Below are 15,039 nucleotides of genomic sequence, written 5' to 3' on the forward strand. Positions count from 1 at the left end.
TACATGACTATAACATTGAATACAGATTACTCTAGGTAAACATTAACACGTGCCATATACATGACAGTAACATTGAATGCAGATTACTCTAGGTAAGCATTAACACATGCCATATACATGACAGTAGCATTGAATACAGATTACTCTAGGTAAACATTAACCCATGCCATATACATGACAGTAGCATTGAATACAGATTACTCTAGCTAAACATTAACACATGCCATATACATGACAGTAGCATTGAATACAGATTACTCTAGCTAAACATTAACACATGCCATATACATGACAGTAAAATTGAATACAGAATACTCTAGGTAAACATTAACACATGCCATATACATGACAGTAGCATTGAATACAGATTACTCTAGCTAAACATTAACACATGCCATATACATGACAGTAACATTGAATTCAGATTACTTTGGGGACATTCACACGTGACATGAACTATGAAATCCGATAACTATATGTACAAATTCAACATATGACAAATATTTAACAGGAACATTAAACCCAGATAACTCTAGGAAAGACGTGGACAGAGAGTTTGTTCTGTATGCCGACACAGTTAATGAAACTAACAGTTGGTTGATAGACCAGAGCTTAAATCTATGTCTAAATCCACAAAGATGTCGACAACTTTTCAACCAGAAAAATGAGGCATTTATTACGGACACGTTAATGTATTCGGTAAGTTTCGAATAACCGAAAAAAAAAATCAAATATAAGGGTTTTGACATTCAAATCAAAGATGTTTATTTATCCTTTTATAATACGTAGTATATTTTCAATATGATACATGTTTAAAGTTCGAGTGTTGATTAAAATACTTCATATGGTATACAGCTAAAATAAATTATTTCGGGGCAACTTCTTAACACAGTTGGTGTTGCTTGTATTCTTTTGACCCGTCAATTAAGATATGACCACGTGAATTTACGGAGCGGAATGCATTATATAAGTTATAATATATATAACGTTTTTGATAACATGTACAAAATCGCAACTTGTAGACGACGTATATAAAAGAAGAAAGATTTTGTTTTTAAGAACTTTATGAATATAGTATTTCTATTGTTTTAGTAAGAGCTTATTGGACCTTATATTGTAATCAATTAATGAATTGAGATCAGTTTCATTGATCAGAGCTTTCGTATGTATATATTAAATGGATTATCATAAGATGCTATACATAAAAGATGCTTTTCTCATTATTTTAATAATCAGTGATTCTTCAAACTGTTTTTAATATTTCTAGATAAACGGGTATATTTATGGAAATTTGCCTGACTTCCCAGTATATGAAGGAGAGAAGGTAGCATTTTATGCCATGGGATTAAACTTGGGACTGCATGTCTTTGGTGTACAAGGACAGTCGTTCACGTTTAAGCGTAAGAGGTCTGTTACTTTGATATATAAGAGAGGGGCGAAAGATACCAAAGGGACAGTCAAACTCATAAATCTAAAACAAACTGACAACGCCATGGCTAAAAATGAAAAAAAGACAAACAAAAAACACCACACACGACACAACATAGAAAACTAAAGAATAAACAACACGAACCCCACCAAAAAACTAGGGGTGATCTCAGGTGCTCCGGAAGGGTAAGCAGATCCTGCTACACATGTGGAACCCGTCGTGTTATAGTTTGTATATATAATAATAGGCGAACAAATACCAAGCCAATAAGTAAAGAAGGAGAATCATATTTTGTTATAGTCTGTTTATTGGTTATTTTGGGGACGATATCAAACTTGACTAATTTTGGACAAACTCATTGACATTCAGTATTGATGACGGATCAGCTACTAAACGTTCGCTACGAATACCATATGCATTTCGTTATTCTTACTAACTTTGAGTTTAAACCGCTACTGAACGTCTCCTTTAGGTAATATGGTATCATTGCCCTTTATAGTGTTACTAATTTTAACTGTGTCAGAACTGCTACCGGAAGTCCCCTGAAGATATCATTTGCCTGTTATTATGTTACTAATTACTACGAATATTTAAGAATGGCTACTGGACACCCCCCTATAGTATCATTTGTCTTTCGTAGTGTTTTTGATTTAAAAAAAAAAAACAACAAAAAAACAAATGAAATGTTATTTGAATTTTTTCATAGTACTGGACAGGATAAAACTTTACTCATGCCAAGTTTTTCTTTACCTGAAAAAAAGATAAATTCTGCACTTTTTTTTTGAAAAGTGCAAATTTAACAAAGACTAATAGGGGAAATCTCTGGTGATATAACACATTAATAACTTGTTCTATGTAAGAATCGCTACTAGACTCCCCCCTAGGGTATCATTTGCCTTTCGTAGTGTTACTAACTTAAATGTGTCAAAATTATTAGACGTTCCCTTAGGATATCATTATCCTTCAATGTGTTTCAATGTGTAAGAACCGCTACGTCTCTCCCAATGTTATCATTTGTACTTCGTCAGTGTAACTAACTTATACTGTGTCAAGAACACAATAATACTTTCCATATGGGTGTCATTATCCTTTTAATAGTGTAATTGACTTCCACTCAGTCAGAATCGTTAACAGACGTTCCCTATGAGTAGGATTAACCTTGTAAAGTGTTTGGAACTTCCCCTCTGCTAGAACTACGATAAGACGTTCCCTATAAATAATAGTTATCAAAGGTACCAGGATTATAATTTACTACGCCAGATAGGAGTTTCGTCTACATAAGACTCATCAGTGACGAGCATTGTGGGTCCTAAATTACAAAAAGTTGTGCCAAATACGGCTACGGTAATCTATGTCTGGGATAAGAAATTCCTTAGTGTTTCGAAAGTTCAAAGTTTTGTAAAGTGGAAATTTATAAAAATTACCACATTATTGATATTCATGTCAACAACTAAGGGCTGACTACTGGGCTGGTGATACCCTCGTGGACGAAACGTCCACCAGCAGTCTCATCGATCCAGTGGTGTAAATAGTTATCAAAGGTACCAGAATTATAATTTAGTACACCAGACGCATGTTTCGTCTACAAAAGAATCATCAGTGACGCTCATATCAAAAAAGTTATAAAGACAAGCAAATACGAAGTTGAAGAACATTGAGGATCCAACATTCCAAAAATATATCAACCTTTTATTAGTATGTCAGAACAACGATTAGAAGAAGATTGGGTAGCATTGACCTTATGTTAATGCTAGGGACCTCCACCGACTGTGTCAGAACCACGATAAGACGGTCCCTAAGGGTATTGATAATTATATTTGTTTTAGATTCTTTTGTTTACTATTGTATGTCTTTTCGTCATTTAGATTAGAGGCTTCCTATGGGTATCATTAACTTTGTTTTAAAGTCTTTTGTTTACTGTTGCAAGTCTTTTTGTCGTTTTTTGTTTTAGAGTCTTTTGTTAACTATTGTATGTATTTTCGTCGTTTATTGTTTTAGAGTCTATAGTTTACTATTGTATATCTTATCGTCGTTTGTTTTAGAGTCTTGTGTTTACTATTGTTTGTCTCTTCGTCGTTTTTTGTTATTTGCCATGGAATTGTTAACTTGTTTTAGACTTGTAAGTTTGTAAATCATATTGGTATCGTTCTTCTGTCTTGTATTCAGTTCCCCTGTGTAGGTATCATTTGACCCTTTTTGATACTTTTAAAACCACTGGTGTGGCTAAACCATTTCTTGATGTTCTTTTATGTATCATTTGATTTTCTGCGATACTTTATTAACTGTTATGGTGTTGGAACCGTTTATTAACATTTCCCTTGTTATCATTTGACTTCAGAGGTACATTTGTGTACTTCCAATATTATGCAGGAATCATGGAATCGTTTAAACGATTCCTAAGGTATTGTACGTTATAATGTTTTTAATGTCTTTGAACATTTATAGCTTCCTGTCGTCTTTCTTTTTCTTTTATTCATTGTGGTGTTTGTCAATCAATGCTGTATGCTTGTTTCAAAACTCACTTTACATTTTCTTACGTTTTCAGAACGCATGCTGTCGTATTTGGTATAGCATGGTTTCAAGGGTTATACATGACAACTAGAAACCCTGGTAGATGGATGATATTTTGTAAAGTCAACTATCATTTTAATCGTGAGTTATATTACCGGTTATCCGGCATGAACACACACTGCTACAGTTACTGTTATAATAATTAAAAAGCAGAATCTGATAAATTTCAAAGTTATATCATAAAATGATGAATTGATATACACAGATGTGACCACATATTCCAGTTGCACTTTCTTTAAGTGCGTAACCAAGAAATGAATTTATATGAACCCATGTTGTGCATGTATGAACATGAGTAAACTAAATTAAGGTTTATAACTTCGAGCTGGATTAGAAAGAGCTTACTATATTGTATTGCAACGGTAGAGAGTTTTAATTATGGCGATTTAAATAGTTTAATTGAAGTCCGGAGCTGGCATGTAAGTTAACTGCTAGTAGTCTGATGTTATTTATGTATTATTGTCATTTGGTTTATTTTCTTTGGTTACATCTTCTGACATCAGACTAGGACTTCTCTTGAACTGAATTTTAATGTGCGTATTGTTATGCGTTTACTTTCTGCATTGGGTAGAGGTATAGGGGGAGGGTTGAGATCTCACAGACATGTTTAACCCCGCCGCACTTTTGCGCCTGTCCCAAGTCAGGAGCCACTGGCCTTTGTTAGTCTTGTATTATTTTAACTTTTAGTTTCTTGTGTACAATTTGGAGTTTAGTTTGGTGTTCATTATCACTGAACCAGTATATATTTGTTTAGGGGCCAGCTGAAGGACGCCTCTGGGTGCGAGAATTTCTCGTTGCATTGAAGACCTGTTGGTGACCTTCTGCTGTTATCTGCTCTATGGTCGGGTTGTTGTCTCTTTGACACATTCCCCATTTCCATTCTCAATTTTAATTATTATTTAAATTCGTCTTCATTATTTAATACAAAAGAAGTAACACGATCAAGTTTAAAGTAGACTGAAAGGGATGCATAGAATTGTGTATACACACACCAAATTAATAACCAGACACACAGGTTTTTACGTTTTTGTTAACTGCATTGATCAGATAAAATTAAGAATGGAAATTAGAAATGTGTCAAGCAGAAAACAACCCGACCAGAGAGCAGAAAATGAGACACCAATGAGTCTTCGATACAACGAGACAATCCCACACCCGGATGCGTGCTTCATCTAGCACCAAAAATGATTGCTACTATTTTAGGATCACGATGTTTGATAACATTAATAATGGAATAGTTAAATTTTATTTGAAATACTAGATGGAATGGCAGCTTTTGTAAATGTACTCCCTAGACCAGGAATACTACCACTAGCTATAATAAGGAGAACACGTCGTTATTACATAGCTGTAGAGGAAGTTGTATGGGACTACAGACCGTCTGGTAAAGTGTTGGCGAGAGTTGGTAAAGGTTCAACTGAAAGATCAAGGTAAACCTACCTGGTGAAGGGTGTTGTCTTGTTGGTGTTTAATGGTGTATACATGATATATATATATTTGACAAACAAACATAGCATAGCTGTTTTCGATTGAGAAATAGTTTCTTTTAGTATCATATGAATTAAAGTTGTACTAAGTGAGATAGAGATTCAACACACGTAAGCGCATTCAAAACTAAAGGATATAAATTGAAGCCATAACTGAGGAAATATTTCCTCGATATAGACTGCTTTATCCTTTTTTTAGCACTTTTACCTATTGTATCTGGGTTTTTGTGTGTCAACACATTGCTTTAATATAATTGAATCATATGATATACCAATGAGTTATAAAACAATGTTTAATCCATTATTAGATACATTTATAAATGGCTGTACCAAGTCCAAACTATGCTTAATGTTTTCATTCTTTAAATGATTTTAAGCTTTTGATCTTGACATTTATTAAGGATTTTCTTAGTTCGTTATTTTAGTTATTTTACTCTCCACTTTGTGTGAATAAATACATTAAAATGCAGTTAGATTATTCCACGTTTACACTATACGGACTTCATATACAGGAGTGTTCTCCTAACGCAGAAACTGTTCCAACAAAGTTATGAGGAGGACAGATTAAAAGTGACACTCCGTAAATTTTACGGACACTATAACGAATTGGTTGATCCATACGATGTATCTTTGTTCAAACTAACTATGGACATTTTTACCACGTGTTAGATTGTGGTTTGTCATTACGTTGTCTGATCTTTTTATTACCGAACGTGACTTATTCCCGAATGTGACTGTTTTGCTGAGTGTGGATTCGTATTGCTTTAAGACGTGGCACGGTACGTTTGTAGTTGTAAATCGTTTTTCTTTTTCTGTTGTATTCGTGTGTTGTGTTGGGGATAACTACTCATCCAGTTCATTTGGTAGATTTAATTTTGGATCAACGAAATTTACACGATATATTTGGTTTGCAATTTGATCAAAAGAAACACCCACAGAGCTACATAATACAATGAATTATCTTATAACTACTACAATTAAATATTAATTATTATTATAATTTTCACTGTTTTTAATATAAGTTAGATAAGTCATACAAATCTAATCTTGAATTTCATCCAAATTCTTTCTTAATTTTCGGAACTTGTTTTAGAAATTTGAATGTGACGTCACTTTGGGCGTTGCATTAACATGGCTAACAGGGCACAGGCACTTGTTTCTGTCAATATGGGATTTACTATCCATACCCGTACGAAAAATCACAAGGTAGCTGACGGAAATTTTCCATGTGTTTGCTTCAACCAATATTTTGTTACTTTTCCTTGCCCCTTTCACAAATAAACATACACGAGTCTGTCGGTTATTGATTTATTTTTACACTAAAACAACTTTCACGTACCTTGAGAATTTCCCTCAAACAGCTGAATAACACACTTGAGATGCAAATTATTGAACTTTTTCCAGACCATTGAATTTGGAGTTTCAAACTTCCGGTTTGCTTAGAAAGTTAAGATAACAGTGCAATCTGATTGGTCAAATTCATCTGGTTACCTGTTTATACTAGAAACCAGAAAAATGTGACTAATGGGATTGCACAGTTTTATTTAAAGTAATAAAATATTGGTTGAAGCGAACACATTGAAAATTTCCGTGAGCTACCTTGTGATTTTTCGTACGGGTATGGATAGTAAGCCCTATATTGACAGAAACAAGTGCCTGTGTAACAGGGCTCTGATTTTGTAATGTTTTCTTTTTTATTCTATTATATATCTAGTCACTACTTCAGTTTAATCATGTATATCTATTATATAATCATTTTTAAAAATTTACTGTTTGCAAAACTATGTATTTTTCTTGATAAGGCCAATTAAAATTAATTAATAGATTTTCATCCCCGCCCGCCCCTCTGAAATCTTCCCGCCCCGATTTTTTTTATTTTTGAAAAAATTACGATTTCCGGATTTCGTTCATTTCCGTTACCGGTAACCGTCGATAATTTCGTTTCATGTAAAACTTCCTGTTTCAAATTTCGGTTATCGTATTTCTTAGAGTATTCTTACTGAATGATTAAGTCGATATATTCTGCTGATCTATGATGACAACATCATTTACCGAGAATAGAGATTGATTTCGAGAAGGACGTGAAATATTCGGGTTACGAGTATTACGCTGTGTATCAGAAATGACACAAATGTTTGTGAGTAAAACACCTTGGATTTTTTTTATTTATACAATGACTTTGTGTCAAGAAATTTGGACTTTGAATGAAACTCAAAAGCGTATAAATCGTGGAACACATTTGACTGGAATAAAGAATTTGACATAAGCATGAACTTTTTAGATTGGTGTCAGACCGTATATTGAGTTCAGAAAATCAACAAACATACGCATTTTTAAGTTATTAATTTCTAGCAAACTCTTAGATTTAACTTTAGCCATGCCTTTCGATTATTTTGTAGAAAAACAGCAAACATCCTCTGTGCCAATACCCACGATAGAGTCATTAAACAACTTTATGATTTACATTGTATTAATTATATTTGCATCTTGCATATTTAAAAGGACCAACCCTATTATTTCAACACTGTTTGAGTTTTCATTTTATTCTGTACTTATCGTACTCGTGTTGCATACCAATGCACTTGCTTCATGTTATAAGGACAACAAAACATTGCTTAGAAAGCAAAATACACTTGATGTAGGTAGTCCAACTGAAAAGAGCATTTCTCCACATTTCTGATGTTTACTATAAAATAGGTTTCTAAAACAGCAATTACATGTAGAATAGTGGTTGCTATAAATCAGAGATATATATTTACGAATTTGAAAAAGCGGCACCAGCATATGGAGTATATTTGTCTCAATTGATACATTACTTTAGAGCTTAAGCTCAACGTACATTGATTTTGTTGAACAACGAATACTGCTTTCTCAAAAGTTGATAAGACAGGACTAAGAATCAATCAAATTAAGGTCATCGCTCAAGCAATTTTATGGTCGCCATCATGAGCTGATTGGCTATCATTACAAAAGTGTGTCAGAAATCATATCTCAGTGATATTTTTCCTCAGTCATACCTTCCGTCATTACCGAACTGAACAAAGAAATAACATGACGGGTGCCGTATACAGTGCAGGAAATGCTTACCCTTCCAGAGCACCTGATTTCACACCTGGTTTTTAGTGGAGTTGTTGTTTCCTACTTATTATTTGTAACTGTTGATGTAAATGTCTTTTGGTTTCATGAGTCTTTGGTTACTCATTGGTTTTGATTGTTATTGTCTTACACACGATACCTTATGGATGTATTTACATGATATAAGCTTAGGATGTATTTACATGATATAAGCTTATTATTACACTTGCATATATGAATAACACGTGACAAGAAGGTTTCATATGAAATAAAATTTAAAAAATAAAATCCTCCCACCCGCCCCATTTTTTTCAAAAATTTGGATGAAAATCTACTAATTAATTTTAGTTGGCCTAATGATGTTTTGTCGCAGGCGGATAACACGTGTCTCACAACTTTTTGGAACTTTTAGTCCTTGGCGATCTTCAACTTTGTAGTTGTTATTGTTTTTAAACTTTTTACATCTGAGCATAGTTTTGTGTGGACGTAGCGTGCGTCTGGCGTATAAAAATATTTTTAACCTGTTACCTTTTGATGGCTGTTTTTTGTTTGTTTCTCTATCCTTTATTTTCTCCCATTTATCTGTTTATGTATTGTAACCCTGTCGTGTTATGTTGTCATTTTAATGTTATAATTAACACTGACATTAAAGCCGGATGTTTGGCATGCAACAAAACCAGGTTCAACCCACCATTTTTTCATAAAATGCTCTGTACCAAGTCAGGAAAATGGCCATTGTTACATTATATATCGTTTCTGTGTATGTTACATTTCGGTGTTGTGTCTCTGATGTGTCGTGGTTCTCTTATATTTGATACGTTTCCCTCAGTATTAGTTTGTAACCTGGATTTGTTTTTTCTCTATCGATTTATGAATTTTGAACAGCGGTATACTAACAAGGAGTGAAACTATACTTTTCAGCATGATCAGCAACATACTCTTATCTTTGGTTTCTTCTTTAGCGGTAAATAATTTTCTCTGAATTCTATTGAGTTTTACAGTTAGAAAGAGGACACGATTTTTGTAGATTTTTGTCCTTTACATAGCCTTCAGCGTTAAGCCTAAAAAATCCACGTTTCACAAAATCTGGTAAAGATTTACACTCATATATTTCATTTCTGAACTGTATTTAAAATAGAGATCAGAAACAATTTACCACGGACATACACACAGATGCACGTAGAAAAGAAAGTGACTTTCTGTTGAAGGGACGAGTCTTTCTATGTTGACGTACACAATGAATAAATACAATTTGCTTCTGATCGTATATAGCAGATAGTGTTTTATTACGGAGGATAAGCTAAGGATAACATCGTTACTTACCGTATATTAAAACCAAACACGTCAATAAACGAATATCAATGTCACTCCTTTACAAAGGAAAACAAACTAAAAGCTAGAAAAACGCATAATAGTATGGCTGTGATGTAGCATATATACAATGCATTGAACGCTGCTTTTTAAATGGTGTGAAAGTGTTTATGTTACACCTATTATTATAATAAAGCTCTACGGTCAAATCCTATACATTTGCAGTAAAATTACAAAAACTACAATATTTTTAGGATAGAGGAACGATTCTTCACAAGCGATGGAGCTGTTGGAGGCCGTTTTGTTAAGGCAGTTTTCATTGAGTATACAGACGGAACATTTCAAAGACGAAAAAGGCGCTATAAAGACGAGAAACATTTGGGGGTACTTGGGCCTCCAGTTAGAGTTGAAGTAGGGGAAATGCTAGAAATTATACTTTTGAACAAAGCTAGCCGGCCTTATTCCTTTAATCCATTTGGTCTTGCATTCACCAAAGATAACGAAGGAGCATTTTATAAAAACGATAGATACAGTAAGTAAACACTGATAATTATAACTTTAAAGTCTTGCTTATCACATTGTTTATAAATTTATTGCAATACATTTAAATGGGTAAACTCATTGTTGAAGACCGTACGGAGACGTATAGCTGTTAATTTCTGTGTCATTTTGGTTTCTTGTGGAGATTTGCCTCATTTGCAATCATGATTAGTTTAGTTGCAATCATACAACACCTCCTTTTTTATATGTATTTTATGTTATATATGTATGGAAGACCTCAGGTGTACATAATACATCTATTTCAAGAATGAGAAACAGACTTCGAGTACTTTCAAGGCGGTTTGTGCTTGAACCGACCGACAAAGCAGCCAACAAAATAGTGGTGGTATGCCGTACATACTATACAGACGTTCTTTAAAATTGAATTTTGAATTCATCTTTATTTATTCGGGAAGCTCCACAATGATGTCATTTTGTAAACAAACATATCATAACCAAAGCTTAATTGAGGCAACAGTTGTATACCGCTGTTCAAAAGTCATAAATCGATTTAGCGAAAACAAATCTGAGTCACAAAATTGAAACCGAGAGAACCACATCAACTAACAGAACGACAGAAACATGGAACTGCAACATAAGCAATCGAAAACATACAATGAAAAGGATTATTTGATGTAAAGGCCTCTGGTGAACTAGTGAACATTTAAAGGTCTCTACTATGTATTGTTTAATGAATCATCACAAAAACAGTAAAATATCATGTTTGCTCCAGTAAGTCTTCTACAACTAATCCGTCAGTGCTTCTAACTACTTCTTTAACTCCTATCAAAGAACTTATTAAATTTTGTATTGAAACATATGAAAATGGTGGAATGAGTTATTTTGGGATTGTAAAAAGTTAATAAAGGTACGTGCTTTTTATTGTCCTTTTGATTCTGCGACTGTTTTGACTCTTGACACTGCCCTTCCATCCAAAATGTAACCTATTATTCAAAACGTCGTTTGGAAATCTGAATGCAAATATTTCTGCTGCAACTCATTTCAATCGTTGTTTAATAAGAAAGATAAATATGCTTAATAAACTTACTGGAGGCGTGATGATATGATTGAAGCTGCAAATGTTCTCCTTGGTAATATTCATATATAGTTTAGTAATAAAGTTGTAGGTATTCATATGGGCACCAATTGTACTCTTTTAAAAGCAGACTTATTCAATTAATTTTAAGAATTCCTGTTTATAACCAAATTCAGTAAAGACCCGCCTAAACTGCATTTACATCTCAAAACAAGGACACAAGAGCTCTTCATCTTTATTGAATTATTATCGAACAGGGAGTAAGTATCCGTGATAAAATTACTACTGAGCGAATTAAACCCCTAGGAATATAGATTATATTGAAGAAAAATTAACCACTAACTGCCAGGTTTATCATAGTCTTAGAATTTGAAAATAATCAGAATGTTTATGACACACTAAATGGCAGACGAATTATACCCGTTCAAATTTGGAGTCTTTTCATATTTTTGCTTGACTGTCTGGCGAATCAAGCTATAAGACATTGCACGTGTTTTGAATGTCTTCACCAGACAAACTGGATGACGATCATACATATAACCACTGAACGTGTGTCGAATGTCTACGTCAGACTGACTGCCTCATGAAGCATACAATGAGACATTGAACGTGTGTCGAATGTCTACGTCAGACTGACTGCCTCATGAAGCATACAATGAGACATTGAACGTGTGTCGAATGTCTACGTCAGACTGACTGCCTCATGAAGCATACAATGAGACATTGAACGTGTGTCGAATGTCTACGTCAGACTGACTGCCTCATGAAGCATACAATGAGACATTGAACGTGTGTCGAATGTCTACATCAGACTGACTGCCTCATGAAGCATACAATGAGACATTAAACTTGTGTCGAATGTCTACGTCAGACTGACTGCCTCATGAAGCATACAATGAGACATTGAACGTGTGTCGAATGTCTATGTCAGAATGACTGCCTCATGAAGCATACAATGAGACATTGAAAATCTATGTCAGACTAGCTTTCTGACGAATCATACTATAATACATTCAACGCATTCTGAATGTCTATGCCAGACTAAATGCCCCACGAATCATACAATAAACCACTGAACTGACGAATAATACAGTTAGAAGTTGAACGTGCTAATAGTAATAACAAACAGACGGCAGGTATCTCTGTGTTAACCGTAATGACATATAAATGCTGAGTATCTCTGTATTAACAGTAATAAAAAACAGACGGCGGATATCTCTGTGTTAACCGTAATGACATATAAATGCTGAGTATCTCTGTATTAACAGTAATAACAAACAGACGACAGGTATCTCTGTGTTAACCGTAATGACATATAAATGCTGAGTATCCCTGTATTAACAGTAATAACAAACAGACGGCAGGTATCTCTGTCTAAACCGTAATGACATATAAATGCTGAGTATCTCTGTATTAACAGTAATAACAAACAGACGGCAGCTATCTCTGTCTAAACCGTAATGACATATAAATTCTGAGTATCCCTGTATTAACAGTAATACCAAACAGACGGCAGGTATCTCTGTCTAAACCGTAATGACATATAAATGCTGAGTATCTCTGTATTAACAGTTATAACAAACAGACGGCAGGTATCTCTGTCTAAACCGTAATGACATATAAATGCTGAGTATCTCTGTATTAACAGTTATAACAAACCGACGGCAGGTATCTCTGTCTAAACCGTAATGACATATAAATGCTGAGTATCTCTATATTAACAGTTATAACAAACAGACGGCGGGTATCTCTGTTTAAACCGTAATGACATATAAATGCTGAGTATCTCTGTATTAACAGTAATAACACACAGACGGCAAGTATCTCTGTCTAAACCGTAATGACATATAAATGCTAAGTTTCTTTGTATAAAAAGTTATAACAAACAGACGGCAGGTATCTCTGTCTTAATTTCTTATCTTTCAGGCAGTAGAGTCTCCGGTGCTGCTGCAATGCCTGGACAACAACGTCGCTATATCTTCACTGTACCATGGGATTATGGCCCAACAAAAGAAGATTCACAATGTGTAACAGAAACCTACCAATCATTTGTTGATTATGCTAGGGATCAGTACTCCGGTTTGATCGGCCCACTCCTTATCTGTAAACCAGGTTCTTTGAATGCCCGAGGAAGGCAGGTAAAAAACTTTGTGAAACGATAGATGTCAGTTTTCGTATTATACATAATTTAATATTTTGATAGGGGATACTTGGCTCACATGCCTTTCCAGTGTACTGACCCTGTTTATCATCTTAATAACGTGTTATATTGTTCTTTTATTTGTCTTTGTTTTATCATTTATATTTCTTTTATTGTTTGGTCTGTTTTCGGTAATACCCATTTCACGTGGCTCGGTACTTATACATCAATGTGTTTGTATTATCTTTCTTTATTTGCTGGTGTGCTTTGTACTTGTTACTTTTCGTGTTTCTTTGGTACATATGACGTGGCTCTGTACTTGTTACTTTTTGTGTTTCTTTGGTACATATGACGTGGCTCTGTACTTTTAAACATCCCGTCATTATGGTTTTGTTCTATTAAAATACAATTATCTTTAATTTGCTATTATGATTTTACAATACTTTCAACTACAAAATAATTTTATATCAATGTTGTGTTGTTTGTAATATTTTCATTTTTGCTGGTATGTTTTGTACGTGCTACTTTTGTGTGTGTTTGGGTGGGTTTTTTATTACCTATTACGTATTTATGTACTTTTAGCCATCGATAATATATGATATTGTTCTATAAGTATGTCATTATGTTATTGTTCCATTATAATATTGAAAATACGTTGAACGACAAAATTATTTTATATCTCTTCGTGTGTGACGCAACATTCAGTAACATCAAAAAAGCGACTCTCTACTCGAGTTGATGTGAACCTCGCCATTCAGTCATTTGGGTTAATTTTAAATATATCTATAAGTAGCAATGCATGTGGTTGTCAAATTTTACATTGCCTTTGATGTGCTTTTTTGTTATATAAAATTGAGAATGGAAATGGGGAATGTGTCAAAGAGACAACAACCCGACCAAATAAAAAACAACAGCAGAGGGTCACCAACAGGTCTTCAATGTAGCGAGAAATTCCCGCACCCGGAGGCGTCCTTCAGCTGGCCCCTAAACAAATATATACTAGTCCAGTGATAATGAACGCCAAATTGTACACAAGAAACTAAAATTAAAATAATACAAGACTAACAAAGGCCAGAGGCTCCTGACTTGGGACAGGCGCAAAAATGCGGCGGGGTTAAACATGTTAGTGAGATCTCAACCCTCCCCCTATACCTATAACCAATGTAGAAAATATATTTGTTTGGTTTAGTTCTATTGAGATTGTGACATGGTGATAATGGCTGTATCCCTATTTTGACAATTTCGCCTGTTTTTGTCTGTTTTGTTCACGCATCGTTATAAATATAATGGAATTTGATGTGACTGTCATACAAGTGAGAGGTTTAGGGCTATAAAACCAGGTCCAATCCACCATTTTCTAATTTACAATGCCTGTACCAAGTCAGGAATATGACAGTTGTCCATTCGTTTGATGTGTTTTATCATTTGATTTTGCCATTTGATTAGGAAT

General features: G+C 34.2%; 1 protein-coding gene across 1 annotated transcript in view; it reads left to right on the forward strand.

The window, feature by feature from the left end:
* The window catches only part of LOC143071077 (hephaestin-like), a 57,323-nt gene that overhangs the window by 30,553 nt on the left and 11,731 nt on the right, over positions 1-15,039 (forward strand). Inside the window, exons 4-9 of the mRNA XM_076245156.1 lie at positions 512-699; positions 1,268-1,407; positions 3,975-4,081; positions 5,262-5,430; positions 10,128-10,405; positions 13,376-13,587. Of these exons, the coding sequence (XP_076101271.1) occupies positions 512-699; positions 1,268-1,407; positions 3,975-4,081; positions 5,262-5,430; positions 10,128-10,405; positions 13,376-13,587 (1,094 nt within the window). The remainder of the gene's footprint in view (positions 1-511; positions 700-1,267; positions 1,408-3,974; positions 4,082-5,261; positions 5,431-10,127; positions 10,406-13,375; positions 13,588-15,039) is intronic.

Source organism: Mytilus galloprovincialis, chromosome 4 (assembly GCF_965363235.1).
Source record: "Mytilus galloprovincialis chromosome 4, xbMytGall1.hap1.1, whole genome shotgun sequence".
NCBI lineage: Eukaryota > Metazoa > Mollusca > Bivalvia > Mytilida > Mytilidae > Mytilus > Mytilus galloprovincialis.